The sequence below is a fragment of the Callorhinchus milii genome, unplaced genomic scaffold, assembly GCF_018977255.1.
Source record: "Callorhinchus milii isolate IMCB2004 unplaced genomic scaffold, IMCB_Cmil_1.0 Scaffold1, whole genome shotgun sequence".
NCBI classification, from domain to species: Eukaryota; Metazoa; Chordata; class Chondrichthyes; order Chimaeriformes; family Callorhinchidae; genus Callorhinchus; species Callorhinchus milii.
This window is the reverse complement of record NW_024704742.1, coordinates 104,296,387-104,317,085: the sequence shown is the minus strand read 5'-3', so window position 1 is coordinate 104,317,085 and position 20,699 is coordinate 104,296,387. Positions and strand designations below refer to the sequence as shown.

The following is a 20,699-nucleotide window of genomic DNA, read 5'->3' as shown; positions in this document are numbered from 1 at the left end:
ACAGTAACTAAAGGTGATCGCAGTTACAGTCATTACATCCCAAAACTCTGGAACACTCTTCGTCTATCCTTCACCTTGTCCCCACTTTCCCCACTTTCAGGTCACGCATGAAGACCTTCCTCTTCGACTATGCTTACAGTAACCTGCCCCCGGCTCAGCGTTCTGTTCCGACACTGTCAACACTCTGGGATGCTTGAGTTCAACAACAACAACTTGCATTTATATAGCAGTCTCGTGCATGAGGGGCGCTATATAAATGCAAGTTGTTGTTGTTGAAGGTGGTGCAATGGGATTGCTTTGGCCACATGCTAACCTGTCTGTTGCAAATACCAGATTCATGCAGAAAATTGTATTTCCAGTTGGATAATAATCTAAAGACAAAGTATTGTGCCACAGCATCGGTACTACTTAATGGGCTGACTGATAAGCTGCAGATAAAGCGAATGGCATTCTGCTGACTGACTACCTTTGTGATTCGCATTAGCCTGTAGTCAAATGACATGCTTAAAATTTTTAAAAGCTCAAATTTTCTTCCATTATCTCTCTCTTTTCCTCCAGTTATGGGTGACCCTCAACTTCCTTCAGCTGAATGTCAACCAGAAATGACTGGCTTCATAAACCTCCCAAATGCTCACTCCAGCTCATGAGCCAGTCAATGTGCCACCCTAGCCTTTGGTTTGACTCTCAGCTCTCTTTCGAACCCTACAAACATTCTTGATTACTTTTGTCCACCTCCAGAACATCCCTCACTTTCAACAACTACAACAAATTACATTTGTATAGCCCTTTTCAAATTGAGAGGATGTCCCTTCACATCTGAAGTCACATCAGGAGTCTGCCTAGTGTATGGTACCAAAGATCCTCACAGTATATAAGTTAGCACACTACACACCGTACATGTAACAAGGATCCTCACACTTTACATCTAGTATGAGTTACTGGAAAGAGATTGGGGAACAGGAGGACTGTTTGTTTTTTTCTCCCCGTTCAGCCCAGGGAATTCCAAACCAGTGTGCAGCAAGCACACTGGCCTCTCAGTCAGCAGTGCTTTGATTACCGAGGTTTGAACCTCAGATATTGCTTGGTCTGTTTGGCTCAGGATCATACTAGTGCCACATCCTGCCAATCTATTTACTAGCTGAGGCATAGGCAAGCTGACATTCCCCTGCGGATGGGCATTCCTGCTGATTATCCAACATCAGAAAAGCCTAAAAAGCCAGCCTGGAAAACCATAAGGACTCGCTATTAATTTGTGCTGCATTTTCATTTTTATCTTATAAAAACCTGTCATATGCGATTAAGCTAATTTGAACATCTAAGATATTTTACACAACAGGGAAATGGATTGATTCTAATTTGCTCAGACATTTCAATGAGTCTTTATATAACACAACAGATTGCATGAGAAGTCTCCAATGATCCCTTTGGACAGGATTCAGATTCCCAGCCAAACTCGCTGCTCTCAGCCACACCATAGATAGCACTGTCAAAGACCAACATGTTTTCTTCTAATTTCTTCTAATCTCAGGTGCCTTAAAGTGAAATCTTTACAGAACCTATGTTTCAAATTAGTAGCAATGAAAATTAATCATTTACTACAGTTAATCCTTTCCTGAAATAATTGAAGTTACTTTTTTCCACATCAATGTAATTGAAGGGAGAACCTCTAATATACCTACTTTATTTCAGATAGTACTGATCGCTCTCCATCAGAGCACTGCGAGCGTCTGTACTGACGAAAGCTTCGAGGTGAATGTGAATGTCTGATGCGGATGGGGTCACCTTGAGTCCTGCACAAAAAATATTACAAAAAGATTAAGCAGGGAAAAGTCAGACTAATTGAATTTTTTTTGGTAAGAAAGAAATGATGGTTTTATTTTGCCTATTGCACCTCAATCAATAACCAGATATTGACTTTCATCTGATTTTGGCCAGGGTAATTAATTTGTCTAATTTCTCCCCTTTTTTCTCACAGAGAACATGAAACCCTTTGCCATGTATGGTTAATCCGACTGTCTCAACATTTGAAAGAGAATTTGACAAATATTTTAAGAGGAACAATATAAAAGATATTGTGAAGAAAACAGGAATTATTTAGTCACTCAATCCATGACTGTTTGTGGGACACTGCTGTGCTCAATTGGCTGCCTCGTTTTGCCCCCCAAATATATGGCCAATTCACTTTACAGTATATTCTGTGAAGCACTTTGAGACGTTTCAACAATGTTCTAAGGCGCTATATCAAATGCAAGACTTATTATTATTATTGATTAGGAAAATCAGCTCAGCTCCAGTGAGGAGTTGACACCATGTTTAGTTCAATGTGTCATATCATTATTTGATTATTTGATCTCTGGTATTTGATGTCGGAGGCAATCTGATAACCCAGAAATTGGCCAGAAATTGTTTAAGCATGGGAAGCTAAAATGGCCATCTTGCAAGTGTTGTTATTGTCATCAGGTTTTCGCTGGTGTCACTTCCTGCTTTGTGCAGGCACAACAAACAGAAAATGATGTCTGTGGTGACCTAATGACCTGGAGGTCAGCTATTTTAAACACAGTTGTGGAAAAACAGTGGGTCTTCGCAGATGGAACAACAACTTGCATTTATATAGCGTTCTTCACGCGGGTAGCGTCCCAGAGCACTTTGTGCACAGTGAATGGTGTCCACAGTGGAACAGTTATATTATAACCAAACTCACACTGTAATGATCAATTTATATCTCAAATCAATTTCTTTACCAAAACTTTCAAAAGGGTATTAGATAATTATCTAAAAAGGAATAAGCTTTTAGGGGTGTGGGGAAAGGGCAGGTAAATGGAACCGAAGGGATTGCTCTTTAAAGAGCCAACACAGACAGGATGGGCCAAATGGCCCTCTTCAGTGATTTAAATTTCTATGGTTTGTTGGTTGTAAAGCTACCCAGTTCCTTCATTAATTTGGCGACACAAGCTGCCTGTGGATATGTAGATCATTCCACATATTCACCACACTGTGTAAAATGGTTAAATCTAAACTCTCTGTTCTCTACCTCTGTTGAGTTTGAGCCCCTGGTCCCTTGCTGTAGGGGTTTCTGACTATGTTAAACATATTATTTGGGTTTAGCTGACCTATATCTTTTAGGATCATGAATCTTTACAAGCACATGGCAGAGTTGCTCCACACAGAGTGGTTATAATAATAATAATCCTTGCATTTGATATAGCGCTTTTCACATCAGGAGGACGTCCCAAAGCGCTTCACAGAACACACTGTAAAGTGAATTGACTGTATATTTGTGGGCGAACGCGGCAGCCAATTGCGCACAGCAATGTCCCACAAACAGTCGTAGATTGAAAATGACCAATTTAATTATTGTTTGGGGTTTTTTGGAGGGATTATTATGAGGCGTGTGTTACAGAGAAAGTATAATTGGAACCACCAGGATCACAACGATAGGCTTTGGAACACTAAAGCGAACATCCAGTTATTATCGAGATTCCTTTTTAAATCACATTTATTCATGTTTTAACTGACAACAAAGCTGTGACTAACAGTAACCCAACTGTCTGAGACTTTGCTAATCACTTCAATCGGGTGAGGCTTGGCTAAACAGTTTACAATCCCCTTGATGGACGTTTTCCTTTTGAGCTTTCTAATGCTGTTAAGAATTCCTAAGTATTTGGCATTACACTGATGGAAAGTCACTTAACCTGATTCATGGACCAATGAAGAGTGTTAACCATCAGCTTCAGGGCTGTTAGCTGAACATTCTTTTCATTAAAGGATGCATTGTGGGAACACATATTTAACATTATCTTTATTGAATAAATGAACAGATATTTACTTTCAGTAAGTGACTGATTATTATAGTTAGGTCTATCTCTGCTGATGTCAGTCCCTCACGGAAACCTGGATCACCCCAGGTGACACCTTCCCCCTAACTGAGGCCACACCACCCGGCTATACCTACCACCATGCCCCACCCCCCAACCGCCGTGGCGGTGTTGTGTCCCTCATCTCTAGGGCGTCACTTGTCCTATCCCCCTACTCTGCTGGCTCATTCCCCTCTTTTGAACACATTGCTCATCTCTCACTAAAAATTCTCCTAATTTATCGCCCCCCCGAAATCCTCCCTTACCTTCATCGCTGACATCGCCACCCTTCTAGCTTCCCTCTGCCTCTGCTCCGACCGCCTCATCATCCTAGGCGACTTCTACCTCCACTTCATCCCCTCTTGCTCCACCTCCTCAGACTTCTCTCTCAACCTCTCCCTCCACATCCACTCTGCTACCCAAGTTCACGGCCACCTGCTCGACCTGGTGATCACGCCTCTCCCATCACCAACAAGGCCATCTCTAACCATCATTTCATCTCCCTCAATTCCTATATCCCTCTCCCCACTGCCTTCAAACCTACCACCATCTTCTACTGTCCATGGAAGAAGATCTCCTTGCAAACCCTCTCCTCTGCCCTGGAGTCCTCTGAACTCCTCCCTCTCTGGCCCACCTCCCGCACCAACCCAGCCTCTACTTTTACTCTCCTCCACAGCACACTCCGTTCAGCGGGCCTGTTCCATGTCTCCCGCCCGACCCACCCTACCATCGGTGGCCGGGCTTTCAGCCTCTCTGCCCCCACACTCTGGAACTCCATCCCACAGTCCTCGCTTCCTCCCTTGCCTCCTTCAAGGCCGGTCTCAAGACTCTTCTCTTCGATCGTGTCTTCAGTCGCCCTCCCACCTCTCTGCCTTCCCTCACCCCTACCCCACCCCTCCCGCATGCTCGGGTCCTGACCCCTGACTGTCCAGCGCATTGGGACATCCTCCTGACGTGAAAGGAACTCTATAAATGTAATTTTGTTGTTGTTGCCACTGTCTCCATTTTTCTGAGGTTTCCTTTTGGCATTATTGTCTGAGACTTAGTTGTTGTTTAAAGGTCAATTCTGAACTGCTGGCGATAACCAGGAAAACATTTACTTCCCACCTACCCTCCCTCTCAGTTTCACTGCATACAAATAAGAATACAATTCAAATGAAGAGCTTGTTCAATAATATTTAAATGTAAAATTCCGCGATTCAACTTCTACACCAAGCAATATGTGGTGTTGTTTAAAAAAACACTGGAGTCCAGCATTTCTCATGTTCATTGTCTTAAAAAGAGTCCTGTCTTTCAGTGGTTAGAGCACTCGCTTTGCAAGCGAGACACCTGGGTTCAATTCCAGGCAGGGCAAAACCTTGGGCAAGTTTCCTTACTCCTCACGCCTAATAATAATCCCTCCAAGACAATAATAAATTGGTCATTTTTCAATCCATGACTGTTTGTGGGACATTGCTGTGCGCAATTGGCTGCCGCGTTTCGCCCACAAATATACAGTCAATTCACTTTACAGTCTATTCTGTGAAGCGCTTTGAGATGTCGAGAAGATGTGAAAAAGCGCTATATCAAATGCAAGGATTATTATTATTAAATTAAGATCATGTAGAATTTCTAATAGTCTTAAATCCAGTCTTGATTTTAGAAGACAATTTACTATTAATAATTCACTGCACTGTAAAACTAACTGAAGACCAAATTTAAGGCTGTTTCCAAAATTCCACACAATCTTAAATTTTAAAACATGAAATTTTAGTCGTATTTTTAGAAATCATAAGATATCTTTTAGTGTATGTGGCTCCAACACACAGCTAACATGTAGATCATATATTGAACTGAAGGAACTCACGCTACTTTGGTGTATGGAATCTCTTTCAGCTGCGCATCTGTTAAGCCAGTTGGATCCACCAGTTCCTTTCTAGAAAATGAAAGCCAAGACAAGAAATGAGAAATGACAAAATAGCAATTTATGTGCAAGCATTAAAGTAACAAAAATTAAAGTCTGTTTTCTCCAGTATGGCTTCTCAATGAATCTGTACAAGCAGATGAGGCCCAATTAAAGTTGACCCGTGCTCAAAGGAAGGACAAGTTGAAAGCAAATATCCTCCACAGTACAAATTTACATTTATATAGTCAGGAAGACGTCCCAATGTGCTTGTGATGTGCTATTCAACTTCTGTGAAGCCAAACGTTAACTTGAGACAAGAGATGGATGGCATATCTTCTGGGTTACAAAAGATATAAAGTTAAATTCTAGTACTTTGATACAGTCATCAGTCAAAGAAAGACAAGGTAATAAGATGACTGGCATCAATTGGCTGATAAATCAGCAACTATAATTCATGGAATTGAGGTCTCAAATCAGGATTTATTTGGGCCAATTTGTTTCACTTTTCTTTTCATGAGCACTACTGACATCAACTCAAGTGGTAACGCAAGCTGTGAGTGCCAGTGTACTAGTCGAACACTGAGAACATCACAGCTGAAGATCACAGCTGTCTTAACTTCCCACACACAACTACACTCTTTACAGCTGAGTCACTGGCTGATGATTAAAGTAGGAACCCTGGCTAATCTTTCTCCTCTGTAGCTTTACACATATTGAGGCCAATTGTAGCTTGAGATCAGCTAACAGTGCAGCCAGGGAATCCAACTGTGAAACTGTGACCTTTCTTGTGCTACACTGAACGATGCATTTACTCACTGAGCTACTGGAGGAGCCACAACTAGGTATTTTTAACAGCTCAGTCTGTTTTACCTAACAGGGGCATTTAAGGATCTAAGACGGAGTTTATCCAATGGTGTCCTGACTAACAATCCCCCAAATAAAATTGGTCATTCACGCCATGGCTGTTTGTGAGAGACTGTGATGTTCTACCATGTTCGCCTACAACAACAAAATTACATTTGTATATCGCCTTTCACGTCAAGAGGACATCCCAAGGCGCTGAACAATCAGTGTTTCGGACCCAAGGTGGGGGTTGGGATTGGGGAGGGTGGAGGGCAGGGGGGGAAGGAGGGTGATCAAAAGAACGATCAAAGAGGAGGTTCTTGAGATGGGTCTTGAAGGAGGCAAGCGAGGGGGCGAGGTGGAGGGACTGTGGAATGGAGTTCCAGAGGGTGGGGGCAGAGTAGCAGAAGGCCCGCCTGTCAATGGTGGGGCGGGTAGGTGGGGGACATGAAGCAGGCTGGAGCCCGCTGAGCAGAGGGAGCGGGCAGAATGGTAGGGGGTTAGGAGGTCGCAGAGGTAGGGGGGAGCAAGGCCGTGGAGGGCTTTGATTGTGAGGACCAGGATCTTGAAGTGTATCCTCTGTGTGATGGGAAGCCAGTGGAGTTGGCGAGGATGGGGGTGATAGGGTCATGGAGCCTAGTGCGGGAGAGGAAGTGCGGGAAGCTGCATGTTCTGTGGTTAGGTAAACAGTGTCCATCTCTCTGAGCACTGCATTCCAGACAAATGACCCCAATCATATATGAAACTCTCAGTAGTTTGGTCTGGATACTCTTAAGCAAGGTTTACATGTGTCTGGCATCTGGCTGACCAAAGGAAATTTCCCCTCAGCTTTTGGATTTGCTCTTCATCCCACCCTTCATCTATTATTCATGCTCTGCTTTATGTCAAATCCGCCTCATAATTTTCTCTCTCCTGTCTCAGTGTCCAAAACTACATACCTCATCTCCAACCGAACTTTCACACTCTTTCCCTCTCTCTCACTTCCAGACTTCAGTCTTCCAGAAAATATTGCTTCAGCAAATAAATGTCTGCTTCTCATGCTGAGTAAAATACACTAGTTTGCAGCCTGGCACTGACTTAGTGCACAGGATTAACTAACAGGATTAATTGTCCTGCAAACTCCAAATTACTGAGGCGTACTTTCAACCTGCTCGCTGATGGATTGCAAGACTGGCAACCCCTTTTCTGGAGTTAAGGTAGAAGGAGAAGTAATACACATTATATAATATATGTGACTTGTTGCAATGAATAAGTCACATATACAAGTCCTGTCCCCCCACCCCCGTACCCGTCCCCCGTGTACAAAAGTAAACTCTGCATTATAGCGTAATAAATTGTGCAAACCACCCCTACCACAGCACAAAAACAGACACAATGGAGTAGAATAATGGTATTTCTGAACACATTACATAGAATGGGACACTGCGGAAACAGGCCATTCAGCCCAACTAGTTATTATCCCTAATTATCTCGGAGAGAATTAAAGAATACTTTACTCACTAGAAACTGTCCTTAATGAGAGCTTTAGAACAGTGTTTAACATTAGGATGATGGTTTCTCCCTCCAGACATTGAAACCCCCTGTTTGGGTGAAAAAAAAATCCCCCTTTATCTAAATAAAGCACAAAACGGTTTAATTACTCACTGAATGTGCTTCCATAGTTCTTCCTTTGCCTGCACGTCTGGACTTCTTCTGCAGAAAAACAGAAATTATGTTCATGGAACATATGAGTTGGTGACCACACAGTTCCTGGGTGAGGGTGAGTTTAAACCGAGGACATCAATCCGCAGCGCTAAAACTACACAATTTGGCAGAAGTTGACAGTCCTCCTTTCCTCAGTCTTCACTCACTCATACATTCTACACACTTTTAAAACCCAAGTTTAGTTGTACCTCACCACTTTTTGACTGATCCATTTTTCTCTGCCATGATGACATACTGTATCATGATCTCCAGTAGACTGACCAGGCAGCCTGGATTAACAGATTTAATCAGCAGGCATTGGGAGAGTAGATCAGTCTCTAGGTCAATGATTCCTCCCACTCGGCATCTGTTAACCCCAACCCAATGGGTAGGATGGTCCTAGCTGAACAAGCAGTGGGATGCTTGCCAGACAGTGTTTGCAATGACCCTCCACTAGATTTCCCAATAAATAAATGAATCGAGGGAGGGAGGGAGAGTGGAGACAAAACACGTACGATCGTGATCTATGCTTTGAACGTCTGTGGTTGGGGTCAGCCAGTGACCGTTCCTTTTGCCTCCTCAGCACTTGTTCCCACTGAGGGGCAGAGTCCACCATCTCATTCTCCTGGCGTGACCTGTGCAATGAAATAAAAAAGAAACACTGGTTACACCAGAATTTTAAAACAACACTAAAATATGAGGAAACTGCAGGCATAGGCCTTGAAGACATGAGGCAGCTGAAACTATTGAAAATTTACAAAATCCACTGAGGGATATCCTGGTTAGAGCAAGACTCCTTATGTAAGGTTCTAGGTGCTAAAACTGGAGCCTTTTTTTTTTACGAGTGATGTGTAGTATTGAATCATTAAAAACTCCAAGGAACTGTTAAAATAATTCTCCAGCACTTTATACCAATTTTTACATTTAGTATCACGCCTTTCATTTCATGAGGAAATGAAAGGCATTATACCGTAGACTGGATAGACTGTAAAGTGTAGTGACTGTGTGTTTTGTGGGCAAATGCCCACAGTAGTTCTCAGTATTTTCTTTAAAAAATTCAAAATATCAGGTTCTTTTCTATTCAGTAGATTGTGTAGATTTCACAGATTACACACTAATTTTGCAGATGGATCCTCCTTGGGGTTTGGGAAAGCGGGATGCCCTTGGAGTTGAACTTGCTCCAAGGTAACATGCCTCGCAACGTGATGTCGGAATCTAGCCAGCCATCTGTGGCGGTCTTGACAGTCCAGTCCCTGAGCCAGGTGGGTTTGCAGTATTCCAAGATACTGCTGATGACAGCACAGCCAGTCTGGCTCATCGGCACGACCTGGAAGGGCAGACCATTCACTGGAGGCAAGGAATCATCCCACTCAGCTCCTGTGGTCCTAACAGTGGTCCTGGCTGGATAAGCAACGGGAAAGCTGGCGGACAGCAATATCAATGGCAAGCTATGCGGTTTTAGCTGGTTAGACTCCAGCAGTACCCCAACGCACACTCTGGGGTCCCCAAGACTTGGCTCTTGCCAACCTGTGCCTAAAACTTTCCGGAATTAAGTAAACAGGATGTGTCCCTCCAGTGAGAGACAGTCTAGCTCCGGAATTCCTATGTGTAGGTGGGATACATGTAAATCTTAGCTTGGTTTCGATACTCTTAAGCATACTTTTTCCGCATGTGTCAGACACCCGGCTGACCAAAAAAAAAAATTGTGCAACCTTGTGCTCTAATATTTCTCTTATCTGTTTTTGAAAAATCGAAATTATGAATGGTTAAAAAATTAGCAATGTCACTGTGAAAATCACTCCCAATAAAAGCAAATGGACAGCTCTGTGGGACATAGATAATGTCAAACATTCTCTCAGACATGTGTTACCCAAATGCTTGCTGCTCTGATGATATCTGATCGAGGTGTGCCCCCTTCTGGACATCTTAAGGTATTACACAGAAGAGGGAACAGAGTGGGGAAGAGGGAACAAAAAGAACAAAGGAGCACATTTTCAGGCTGTTAGTAATTTTAGCACTTACTTTAGTGCCAGTTGGAAAAATAGCATTTGAATTAGAATAGCTATTGACTGAAGGATGTGGATTGTTACTGTAGTAAAATATGAGGAACCTAAATCACCAATTTAGCGAATTGTTATGGCATTAACTATTTTCTATTTTCTGTCAATTTGTTTATATCCTTCACAGCACCTTTACTATATACTTTATCCATATTTTATTGCTTCCTACAGCCATACACTGCTTTTTAAACGAAATGTTGACAAAATCTTGCAATACTAAATAAAATAAGAGGTTAAACCTCAATGACATATTATGGATCATTATAAAGAAATAACAAGTATGTTTTTTCACATTGCCTTGTTATCCAATATATGTAATGAATGGTGAGTGCATGGTACATGGTATGTAAATTACCATGTAAATTTGGTATGTAAATTAATGGACTAGGACTAATTTCCATCGCTACTCCAACCTTGTAACTTGCTTGATTAATCCACTGAAAGGATAGATTTTGATATTCAACACGTGACTAGACTGTGTCGATCTCAATAAAATACAGTAATAATAATCCTTGTGTTTCATACAGTGCTTTTTGCATTGGAAAACATCTCAATGAGCTTCAAACGTTTATTTTGAAATGTAGTGATTGTGTATTTTGTAAGCGAGTCCGGCAGCCAATTTGTGCACAGCAATGTCCCACAAACAGCTATGAAATGAACCAATGCAATTTGACAGATAAGGAAGTAATTGCGATTAAGACTTTGCTGGCACCAAAAGTATTTACTTATTTTTGGTGCAAATTTTGACCGTGTCAAACTGCAAGATGTTAGTGTGAAAGAGCAAACTGGGGGCGGGGGNAGGAAGTAAGCAGGGTCTCCTTGGAGCTGAACTGGTGGTTCGGTAGTCCATGTGCTGAGCCAGGTGGATCCGCAATACTTCAGGGCACTGCTGATGACTGGTCTTCCCTTCCAATTCCTATCGAGCAGCTGTGCCATTATCAGTAGTGCCCAGGAATACTGTGGATCCGCCTGGCTCAGGAAATACCAAAAAAATGCAAAATTATATTTGTATAGTGTCTTTCATGTGGGAGGACGTCCCAAGGCATTGTCTTCAGAATTGGTACTATCTGAAGACCTCACAGCCAGCCTGGCTTGTCGGCACGACATGGAAGAGCAGATCAGTCACCGGGGGCATGGAATCATCCCACTTAGATCCTGATAATCCTGCAAGCCAAAACCCTAACTGGTAGGGTGGTCCTAGCTGGACAAACAGCGGGAAAGCTTGCAATAACAAAGGCAAGCTATTTGGTTTTAGCTGGTTAGCCTCCAGCAGTGCCCCAATGCACACTCTGAGGTCCCTAAACCTTGGTTCTTGCCAAACTGTGCCTAATACTTTCTGAAATTAGGTAAGCAAGATGCGTCTCTCCAAGGAGAAAGTGTGCATTCCATTCCAACAGGCTGTCTCTGGAATTTCCATGTGTAGGTGGGAGGTATGGAAATCTCAGCTTGGTTTGGATACTCTTAAGCACGGTGATGGGCTTCTGCATGTGTCAGACACCCAACTGACCAATTAAAAATCATTCACTGGAACTAACAACATCTTTGAGGTTAGAGCACTCGCTTTGCAAGTGAGAGACCTGAGTTCAATTCCAGGCAGAGCGAAACCTTGGGCAAGTTTCCTTACTCCACACAGAGCCTAATAATAATCCCTCCAAAACCAAAAACAATAATAAATTGGTCATTTTCAATCTACGACTGTTTGTGGGATATTGCTGTGTGCAATTGGCTGCCGCATTCGCCCACAAATATACAGTCAATTCACTTTACAGTGTGTTTTGTGAAGCGCTTTGGACGTCCTCCCACCGTGAAAAGCGCTATATCAAATGCAAGGATTATTATTATTATTATTTGTCTACCCTTTCCCTGTATCCATATATATATGTGTGTATATGTATATTCTTTCTAATGCCTGTGTACCTGTTTCTTCTTTTACGCTCTCTACTGGAATTTTCAGACTCACTCCCGCTGCCACTGGTGTTCCCACGGGATCGAGACCTGAGGAAAAAGCACATAAGACGTGAAATACTAGGTTTAAGAGAAGGATAAGACCAGTACACAGGGATGGATTCTGCTTTCATTGGCGGATGTGAGTCTGGATGAACTTTGAACCTTAGAACCTCCTGTCTCCCTGGGACAAGCAGTTCTGTGTGTTATTAGCACTGTAAACAATCCTAATGCTGATCCCAAGATATCCACCAGTCACCTCATTCCACACTGTCGCAGCTTAATGTATAATAATATTCCTGGCTTCCTCTGATTCAGACAGTTTTCAATCCACTTTGGAAACTTTCCTCCTATTATGTGTCTTCCGCCCTTGTGAACTAATCTCCTGTGTGGCAGTGTGTCAAAAGCTTTGCTAACCCCTAATTTCCTGAGTTTCTCTTATCCATCAAGAGGCCCAAACATATTTATGGGCTCAGCCTTAAAATCATTGCCTTGAAAGTTAAGAAAAATCTTAAATTCTACTTTAAAAGTCGTTTTTTGTGTAATTATTAAAAAGGTTTTCAAATAAAGTGGATTTCAGCATTTTCAAAAACTGCATGACCTTAAGGCTAAATAATAATAAAATAATAATCTTTACTTTTAATGTAGCGCCTTTCATGTCAGGAGAATATCTCAAAGTACTTCATGGGTTATTGTAAACTCTATAAGTTCATGAGAAATATTGGGCCAGCAGGCTTCTTGACAATTAAATAGTATTATATCAACCAGTCTGCTCCCTCCGCTCAACAGCCTGCTCCACATCCCCCACCCTACCAGGCCTTCAGCCTCTATATCCCTCTCTCCATCCCACAATCACTTTGTCTTGCTCCCTCCCTTGCCTCTTTCAAGGCACACCTCAAGACCCTCTCCTTCGACCTCACCTTCAGTCACATTCCTAACCCTACCCTCCCTGGTCTCCACCCCTCCCAATCCAACCCTCTGTTCGGGTCCAAATCCCTGACTGTCCAGTGCCTTGGGACGTCCTACCGACCGACGTGAAAGGTGCTGTACAAATGTAATTTGTTGTCGTTGTTATTACTGGTGGAGGCTAAAGTGTTAAAAAGAGACTTTGTAAGAGACCTAAAGACTTTATAAGAGTTCAAATGTATTTTTGAAATTAATAGACTTTATTTGTAAATCATGTTTTAAATAGATTTAGCTTCCCTTAGAAAATGTAAACAGATTTGAACAACTGTGAGCAAATTAGTTAAGCCTTTGCTTTGCTCTGCACACATTTCCGCACATTTTGTGCACTCGAAGACCATTCTTTAAATAACATACCTTCTCCTCTGTTGCTTTGGATCAGTATCCTCACCATTGTGTTGGCTTTTCCTGTTTAGGTTACAAAAGTTAACATCAGATGGCATCTGTTTTTATTATTTCGACATCAAATAACTGCAGTAGTTAATGACCTAGGCAGTTGCACTTCTGCCTCCCAGAACAAACCTTTGCTTCATACAAGGCTTACATGGGTTTATGTCTAAGCATAGCTTGTTCAGCAAGAGAGGTCACAAACACCACCCTTTGAAATTACAGTCCAGAGTTCTTCACTTACACCTACTCTCCCACACTGCTTCCTCTAATCAACAGTTCTCAGTTCTGATCGACACTTGGTCCACGGTGGGGATGGTAGGATTTAATCTGCAATGCTTGAAACAAGTATTTGTAAGAAGCTAATTCTGTACCCAAATATGTTGTTTACCCATTCTACTCACAGTGTACCTCTGGTACCTTGTGAACTGTGTAACTCTAATAGTGTACACTATAGTCACAGTTACACTATAGTGTAATGCCGGAAACATGGAATAATAGTCAATTATTTTCTGTCCGTAGTGGCAATGGTCCCAAATAGTGCAGATAGTAGGCTCTATAATGCATTGCTCACTTAGTTATAATGTTCACTTAGAATGACTCACGAAGCATCAGACCTCTAGCATCAGAGTACAACCAATCGCTTCTAATTATTGATCATTGAAATAAATGCTAAACCAGGTTTGACTGATCATTTTACCGTCGTCTCCCAGGCTGTCCTGATTCATTGTCACTTCCGCCAGAAGGAGTCCGCCGCCTGGGGTGAGGGAATTTTGGTGATTTGTTACGTTCATTTGGAGAAATGTACATCCCACTGAAAGAAAATAATACTGTTGTGAATGAAAAGTAGGTAAGAAAGGTTTGCGTAAAACCTGTGGCAGGAACTTTTAGAATTTTGAAGCCAAACATGTCTCGGGTACAGAGTGAGTTGCACAAGGCGCTGTGGGAATGTAGGCATGATATGCAGGCTCACATATCCGCATTTAATGACTGGGTGACTGAAAGTGAATGCAGGCACGAGGAAAGTTTAAAGAAAAGTAAGCAAGGGAATGCTTCTCAGCATCTGGAGAAATTTGGGGGGACTGCCGAGAAGTTACTTTTGCAAATGCAACATAAAGAAAGTAAATAAGGTAAAGAAAGTAAAGCAGAGGAAAAGAAAAGACAGATGGAGGATGAAGAGAAAAGAAAGGATGATGAGGAGGCTTGCCAAACAATAGGATATCTTTGTCAATATCCCTCAATTGTTGTTAATCCCACAGCGCTACCACAACATTTTGAGCTGTGGCTTTGTGTCAAGATCTGACCTGAATCCAGATCTCAGACCTGATTTGTCCCGTTGATTGCAAAACAATGTTTTGTGGTTGACCAGGATCGGGCCCAGACAACTGTGCAATTTAATGTGTTTCAAGAGCTTTGGGATTAAACCAGCTAAACTATTTCAGTAAAACAACAACAACTTGCACTTATATAGCGTCCTCCAAGCAGGGTAGCGTCTCAGAGAGCTTAACAGTGGCGGAACCTGACTCCAAGCCAGGGGGAGGGGGAAGGTGGCCATAAGCACGGTCGAACAGGAAAGTTTTCAGGCGGGACTTGAAAGAGGGGAGAGAGGGCAGTAACAAGTCAGGTGAGCAATGAAGAAGCATTGTCCATACAATACACTGACAAATGCTCCAGTTTTAATCACTACCTGTCAATCAATCATAAAGAACTGGGTTCAAATCCAACCCTGGTGTAATCCAACTTACCTGGCCCTGACAGCTGAATGAGTTTGACATCCCCTAGCACAGAACTCTCTGATCCCCAAAGGTAATTCAATTAAAACTCCCAAATATGGATCCATCCCTACCTCTTCACCCCTCCCTCCAACAGCCCAGAAATCATTGCGTCCTGTGCAGTATTTGTTCATATGACTCTGTTATTTTTCAATACTGTTTATTTGGAGGAGTTAATTGACAAAATACCAACTGCTGTTTCTTGAAAGTCTGTTCCACATACTGTATCCCACTGCTCTAAACATCCTTGTTTGAGACTTGTTAATGTTAAATGTATTTCCTTTAGTGTGCTAGAGCAGTCTAAGTCAAACAGCCTGCTTTACGTCTGTATCAGCTGTGCCTCTCACATTATAAGGTGCTGGACCACATCCTCCCTCGCTTGTCTTTTCTCCAATCAGATCACATTCACATCTATAAGCCTCACCTCATAAATCAGAGCTCTAAACCCTTGGATCATCCTCACTTGTCTTTCAACTCTCTTCAACACATTCATGCCCTTTTGAAGGTGCGGTGGGCAAACAAGTATCTTGGTTGGTCAAACGTGGCTGAAATGTGGGTGCTGGGCAGCTCTTTCTGGGTCAAATTTGGTGCCCAGGAGCTGCACTTATAGAAGAAAAAACTGTAGCGATGCCAGGAAAGGGGAGAAACATTATTGTAATAGTTAAAGCTTGTAGTACGATTCTGCTGACTCATTGAAATTAGTGGTTAAGAAACCAACGAGTAATTTAATTGATGGCTGGACTAAGCAGATGAAGGTTTGCTCCACGGAGGGTTAACATACTGGAAAGTGTTAATGAAAGCTTTTCCTACCTTTGGGGACCGTTTTCTTCCCACGGAGCGTTGCTTCTCTGTTGTCGTGCCTCTGGACTACATTCCGGTTTTGTTACCTTAGAGCTAAGTAGAGATGGAAGGAACTTGTAAATCAGCTTGCTTAACCTCTTGACCTGTGGCAACAGATCTACTGTGCTCAGTTATGTAGAGCCCAAGAGAAGGGCTCAGAGTCAAGTGGAGTACAATGAGAAAGTGTATTTACAAGGAGCAGAGAGGAAAGGGACAGGTCAGTCGATTGAAGGATCACTTTTCCGGGGATAATAATCCCTTCAATAAATAAATAAATAATAATTTGGTCACTTAATTCACGACTGCTTGTGGGACACTGTTGTGGGCAATTGCCGTTTCGCCCACAAAATATACAGTCAATTCATTTTACAGTAAATTTAGAGAAGGACTTGATGTCTCGAAGACATGATAAGGCGCGATATCAAATGCAAGGATTTTTATTATTATTTGGGAGAATATGCAAATGGAGCTGCCCCAGCTGTTCCATCCCTTCAGAAAACACTGACCTGCTTCACGTTCCCTGTTCGATCGACTCCTTCATCGGTGGTTGAGTTTTCAGACATTCTGCCTCTGTTCCCTGGACATCCATCCATCCATCATTACATCCCTCTCTCCCTCCAAACCTGCCTCAAGACCTATCTTTTTGACCAAACTTTTGGCCACCTTGCGCCCCTCCCCAGCTCCCCCCTCACTCACAGCCCCCAGTCAGTGATGTGAAACCCTTTTGAGACGTCCTCCTGACATGAAAGGCGCTATTTAAATGTAAATAAATGTTGTTCATAATTAGTTATTACAGTTATTGCTAATCAAGCAACAGGAAGAGATTCTGTGGTTCAGGGCAAAAAGAGAAATGCAAATAGAATAAAATTGTCAATTAGGGATGAGTAGCTACTGCATGACAAAATTAAGTCATTTTGCACAAATCTGAAAAGTCTAGAAATAATAGTGCAGATACTGAATTCAAATACTGATGTTGAGGTTTTGAATGCAATACAGTATTTGCAAACTGGTTTTGATGCTTTAATTGTGAATCTCTTTTGCAAATATTGACTTCTAAAATTTGCAGAATAGTGATTGGTGAACCTCAACAACAACAAGATTCCATTTATAGAGCGCCTTTCATGTCGGGAGGACGTCCCAAAGCGCTGGAGAGTTAGGTCAGGACCCGAGCTTTGGGGGGGGAGAATGGGAGGGAGCGAGGAGAGGGGAAATGGTCAGGGTGAGGGGAGGGAAGGGAGGGGGCGAGGAGGGGGTAGAGAGTCGAGAGGGGAGCTGAAGGCACAGTCAAAGAGAAAGGTCTTGAGACCGGCCTTGAAGGAGGAAAGGGAGGAGGCGGCGAAGGCACTGGGGGATGGAGTTCCAGAGCCCAGGGCTGAGAGGCTGAAGGCCCGACCACCGATGGTAGGGCGGTTGGGGCGGGGATGTGGAGCAGACCGGAGCCAGAGGAATGGAGGGTACAGGCAGGTAGATAGGGGGATAGTAGGTTGGAGAGGTAGAAGGGAGCAAGGCCGTGAATGGCCTTGTAGGTGAGGATGAGGATCTTGAATTCGATCCTCTGAGGGATGGGGAGCCAGTGGAGGCGAGCGAGGGTGGGAGTGATGTGGTCGCGAAGCCTGGTGCGGGACGTACACGAGCTGCAGAGTTCTGAATGACCTGCAGCTTGTGGAGGGAGGTGCCGGGAAGGCCGGCGAGGAGAGAGTTCCCATAGTCCAGCCTTGAGGTGATAAAGGCGTGGACCAGAGTTTCAGCAGTAAACCTCAGGCCAGTAAAGAGTAAAACAAAGTGCGCAAAACAGCAGAAATAAAACATTGCAGCAGAAATAAAATTATATGCTGATAAAGGCAACAAAGCACCAACTGGGAACTGCTATCAACCACCTGCTGACAGTAATCGGATAGACTAAGTGCTGCTTCAGCAATTAAACGAACAATCATGATAAATATGGGGTGTGCACACCAGGAGTGACCTGAAATGTTTTTTTCAGTCAGCTGAAATTTTTTTTTAGTTTCCACATGTCTGACACGTGCAGAAACTCACCATGCTTAAGAGTATCCAAACCAAACTGAGAATTCCATGCAACCCAATGCCCTGAAAGGAGGGGTAAAGTATAAACTGTTTCAGAATTCATCAGTGATTGTTTCTCAACACAATGTGTGAAGCAGAGATCTAGGGCAGATACTAGATAAGATTTCATGTACAGCAGCCTAACTGAACGACTCTGTCTCCCTGTTTGGGAATAACTTTGTTTTCAGAGCGTTCATTTATTCGCTGGAAACTGGGTGTAATCCGCTGGTTTTGTAACCAGTAAGAGGTCTAGGCTCCCAGGTCATCCAGATTCATCCCTGACACAAAACCTGCCTCAAGCCAGAGAGTGCTGCTGAGGAGTAAACTCATTGGCAACTTGTGAGCTAACAGAGCCTGGGTGAATAAAACAATCTTGAAGGGGTAACATTTTCCCAAGGAATACACAAAGGAAACCAGTAAAATCTGTATAAGAAAATATGTGGCTAAAATGGTGGTGGCTGAATAAAGAAAGCAAAATAAATTAATATTTTAAAAACTTAAAAAAAGGATAACTAAAACGAATAGAATTGGTGAGAGGGCAAAATAAGAAACAAAATGCAAAATACTGCAGATGCTGGAAATCTGAAACAAAAACAGAAGTCGCTGAGAACACTCAGCAGGTAAAGCAGCATCTATGGAGAGAGGAAAGTGAGTCAATGTTTCGGGTCCACAACCCTTTGTCAGCAATGGGGCATGTTGGGAGGGAGAGGCTTTCAAGGACGAACAGAGAGGGGGGAGGCAGGACAAGGAAGACAAAGGAGAAAATGGTGTAAAGGAGAGGGGATAATGGGTGAAAGAGGTGTTAATGATGCAAAACAAAGTGGGGGGAAATTACTTGTAGTGGGTTGATGTTTATTTTACAGTTACGTGTGAAATAAGTGGGGTATTGAAGACATGACCAGTTCTGGGAGGAGTTGGAAATCGTAGATGTGTTAAACTAATTCTTTATAAATGAAGACTAGACAAATTCGACATCCAATCAAACTGGCTCATGCAGAGGTAAGTAAAGTGTGTTCTGAAACATGGTGTACTATATACCATTTGTGTTTTGCAAATATAAAGACTAACGCAAATATTAAGGTTATCCTTCAGCTGATCAGCATTGTTAACCTATTTTGTGTAAGAAGGTGAGATGCAAATGTCTCAGTGGTGGCCTGAGTGACATGCAATGGCTGCATTGTCAATGGGGAGTTGTCTATTCACTCCATCAAAAAGATTTAACGGGAGGCTAGGGAGGGATTAGGATGTATGGAGGCTCGTACGGGGGACAGAGACAGGCATATTGTAACTGAGCTGAATGTCCTGTAAATTTATGTAATTGTTATACAGTAATGTGGTTTACTTGCAGCTCTTCATTTCTGTTTTGCTGTCGTTGATTCTGGTGCCATAAACTCCATTCAGCGCCTTGGACCATCCTCCCGATGTAAATGTAAATTTGTGTTGCATTGTATTCCTTTCTCCCTCATGTATGCAACAGCATATTATTAAAATCACTTATTCAACAGGTCTAGACACAGCGATGTACTATGTGACAGTAGAAATATGGTAATTTAGTGTTTATGTTTTTATCACAATAATGAATGTATGAAAGAAATATAGATGGTCAGTGAGTCTAATGTTCATCGAATTCTTGGTTAATAATAATGAATGCGAATAATGTTAATAATAAATGCCTCTCAAAGCCCGAAATATGATTTACAATTAAATTATTGTTAGAAATGGACCGCCTGGAAAGCCTACATATTGTACAATCACATTCAAGTGCTAAAATATGTTTCATTTTTGATTTTTAAAAAATAACAATACAGGGGAAGGCCATTATGAACTGGAGGCTGCAATAATTTATAGACACTGCTAGAGGGAGTCTTTGCACCATCAGCATTTTAAACAAAACAATATTACCCCCAAAGTGTTTCATTGATTTTAGTAATAGATGCAGTGACATTAATTCTGCATACTGATGCACTATTGCCAATATTAATTTACAAATGAGCTTTAGCAAGTCAATGAACAATGTGTTGTCATATTGATCCACAAACAGCAAGAAAGGTCCCAGGTTTGGCCTTCAGTTTGAGCCATGTCGCCTGATCAGGGCAGAAGGGGAAAAGTTAACCTGGATTCCTTTCCTCTCTCCTGAGACTGAAAGGAATCCAGGTTAACTTTTCCCCTCCTCTGCCTTGCTTCCTCCTTCTCCTTTTTCAATCATGCCTGAAGACTTTCAACCGCTGCTCATGGTCACGTCCTCCCTCCTCCCGGTTCATCATCAGGCTCCACCACTTTTAAACGCTCCGAGACTCAACCCTGCGTGAAGAGCGCTATATAAATGCAAATTGTTTTCCAAGAGATACCGGGTATGACTATCTTGGAGACTCCCAATATTTCCATTGCAGCAATGGGAGGCAGG

The 20,699-nt window shown here is 42.5% G+C and overlaps 1 protein-coding gene across 1 annotated transcript in view; it reads right to left on the bottom strand.

Annotated features, from left to right (window-relative positions):
- Positions 1-20,699, bottom strand: part of epb41l4a (erythrocyte membrane protein band 4.1 like 4A) — a 148,334-nt gene that overhangs the window by 2,479 nt on the left and 125,156 nt on the right. Inside the window, exons 14-21 of the mRNA XM_007897405.2 lie at positions 16,202-16,285; positions 14,320-14,433; positions 13,590-13,640; positions 12,243-12,320; positions 8,781-8,900; positions 8,227-8,274; positions 5,701-5,769; positions 1,680-1,790 (exon numbers count right to left, since the gene is read on the bottom strand). Of these exons, the coding sequence (XP_007895596.2) occupies positions 1,680-1,790; positions 5,701-5,769; positions 8,227-8,274; positions 8,781-8,900; positions 12,243-12,320; positions 13,590-13,640; positions 14,320-14,433; positions 16,202-16,285 (675 nt within the window). The remainder of the gene's footprint in view (positions 1-1,679; positions 1,791-5,700; positions 5,770-8,226; positions 8,275-8,780; positions 8,901-12,242; positions 12,321-13,589; positions 13,641-14,319; positions 14,434-16,201; positions 16,286-20,699) is intronic.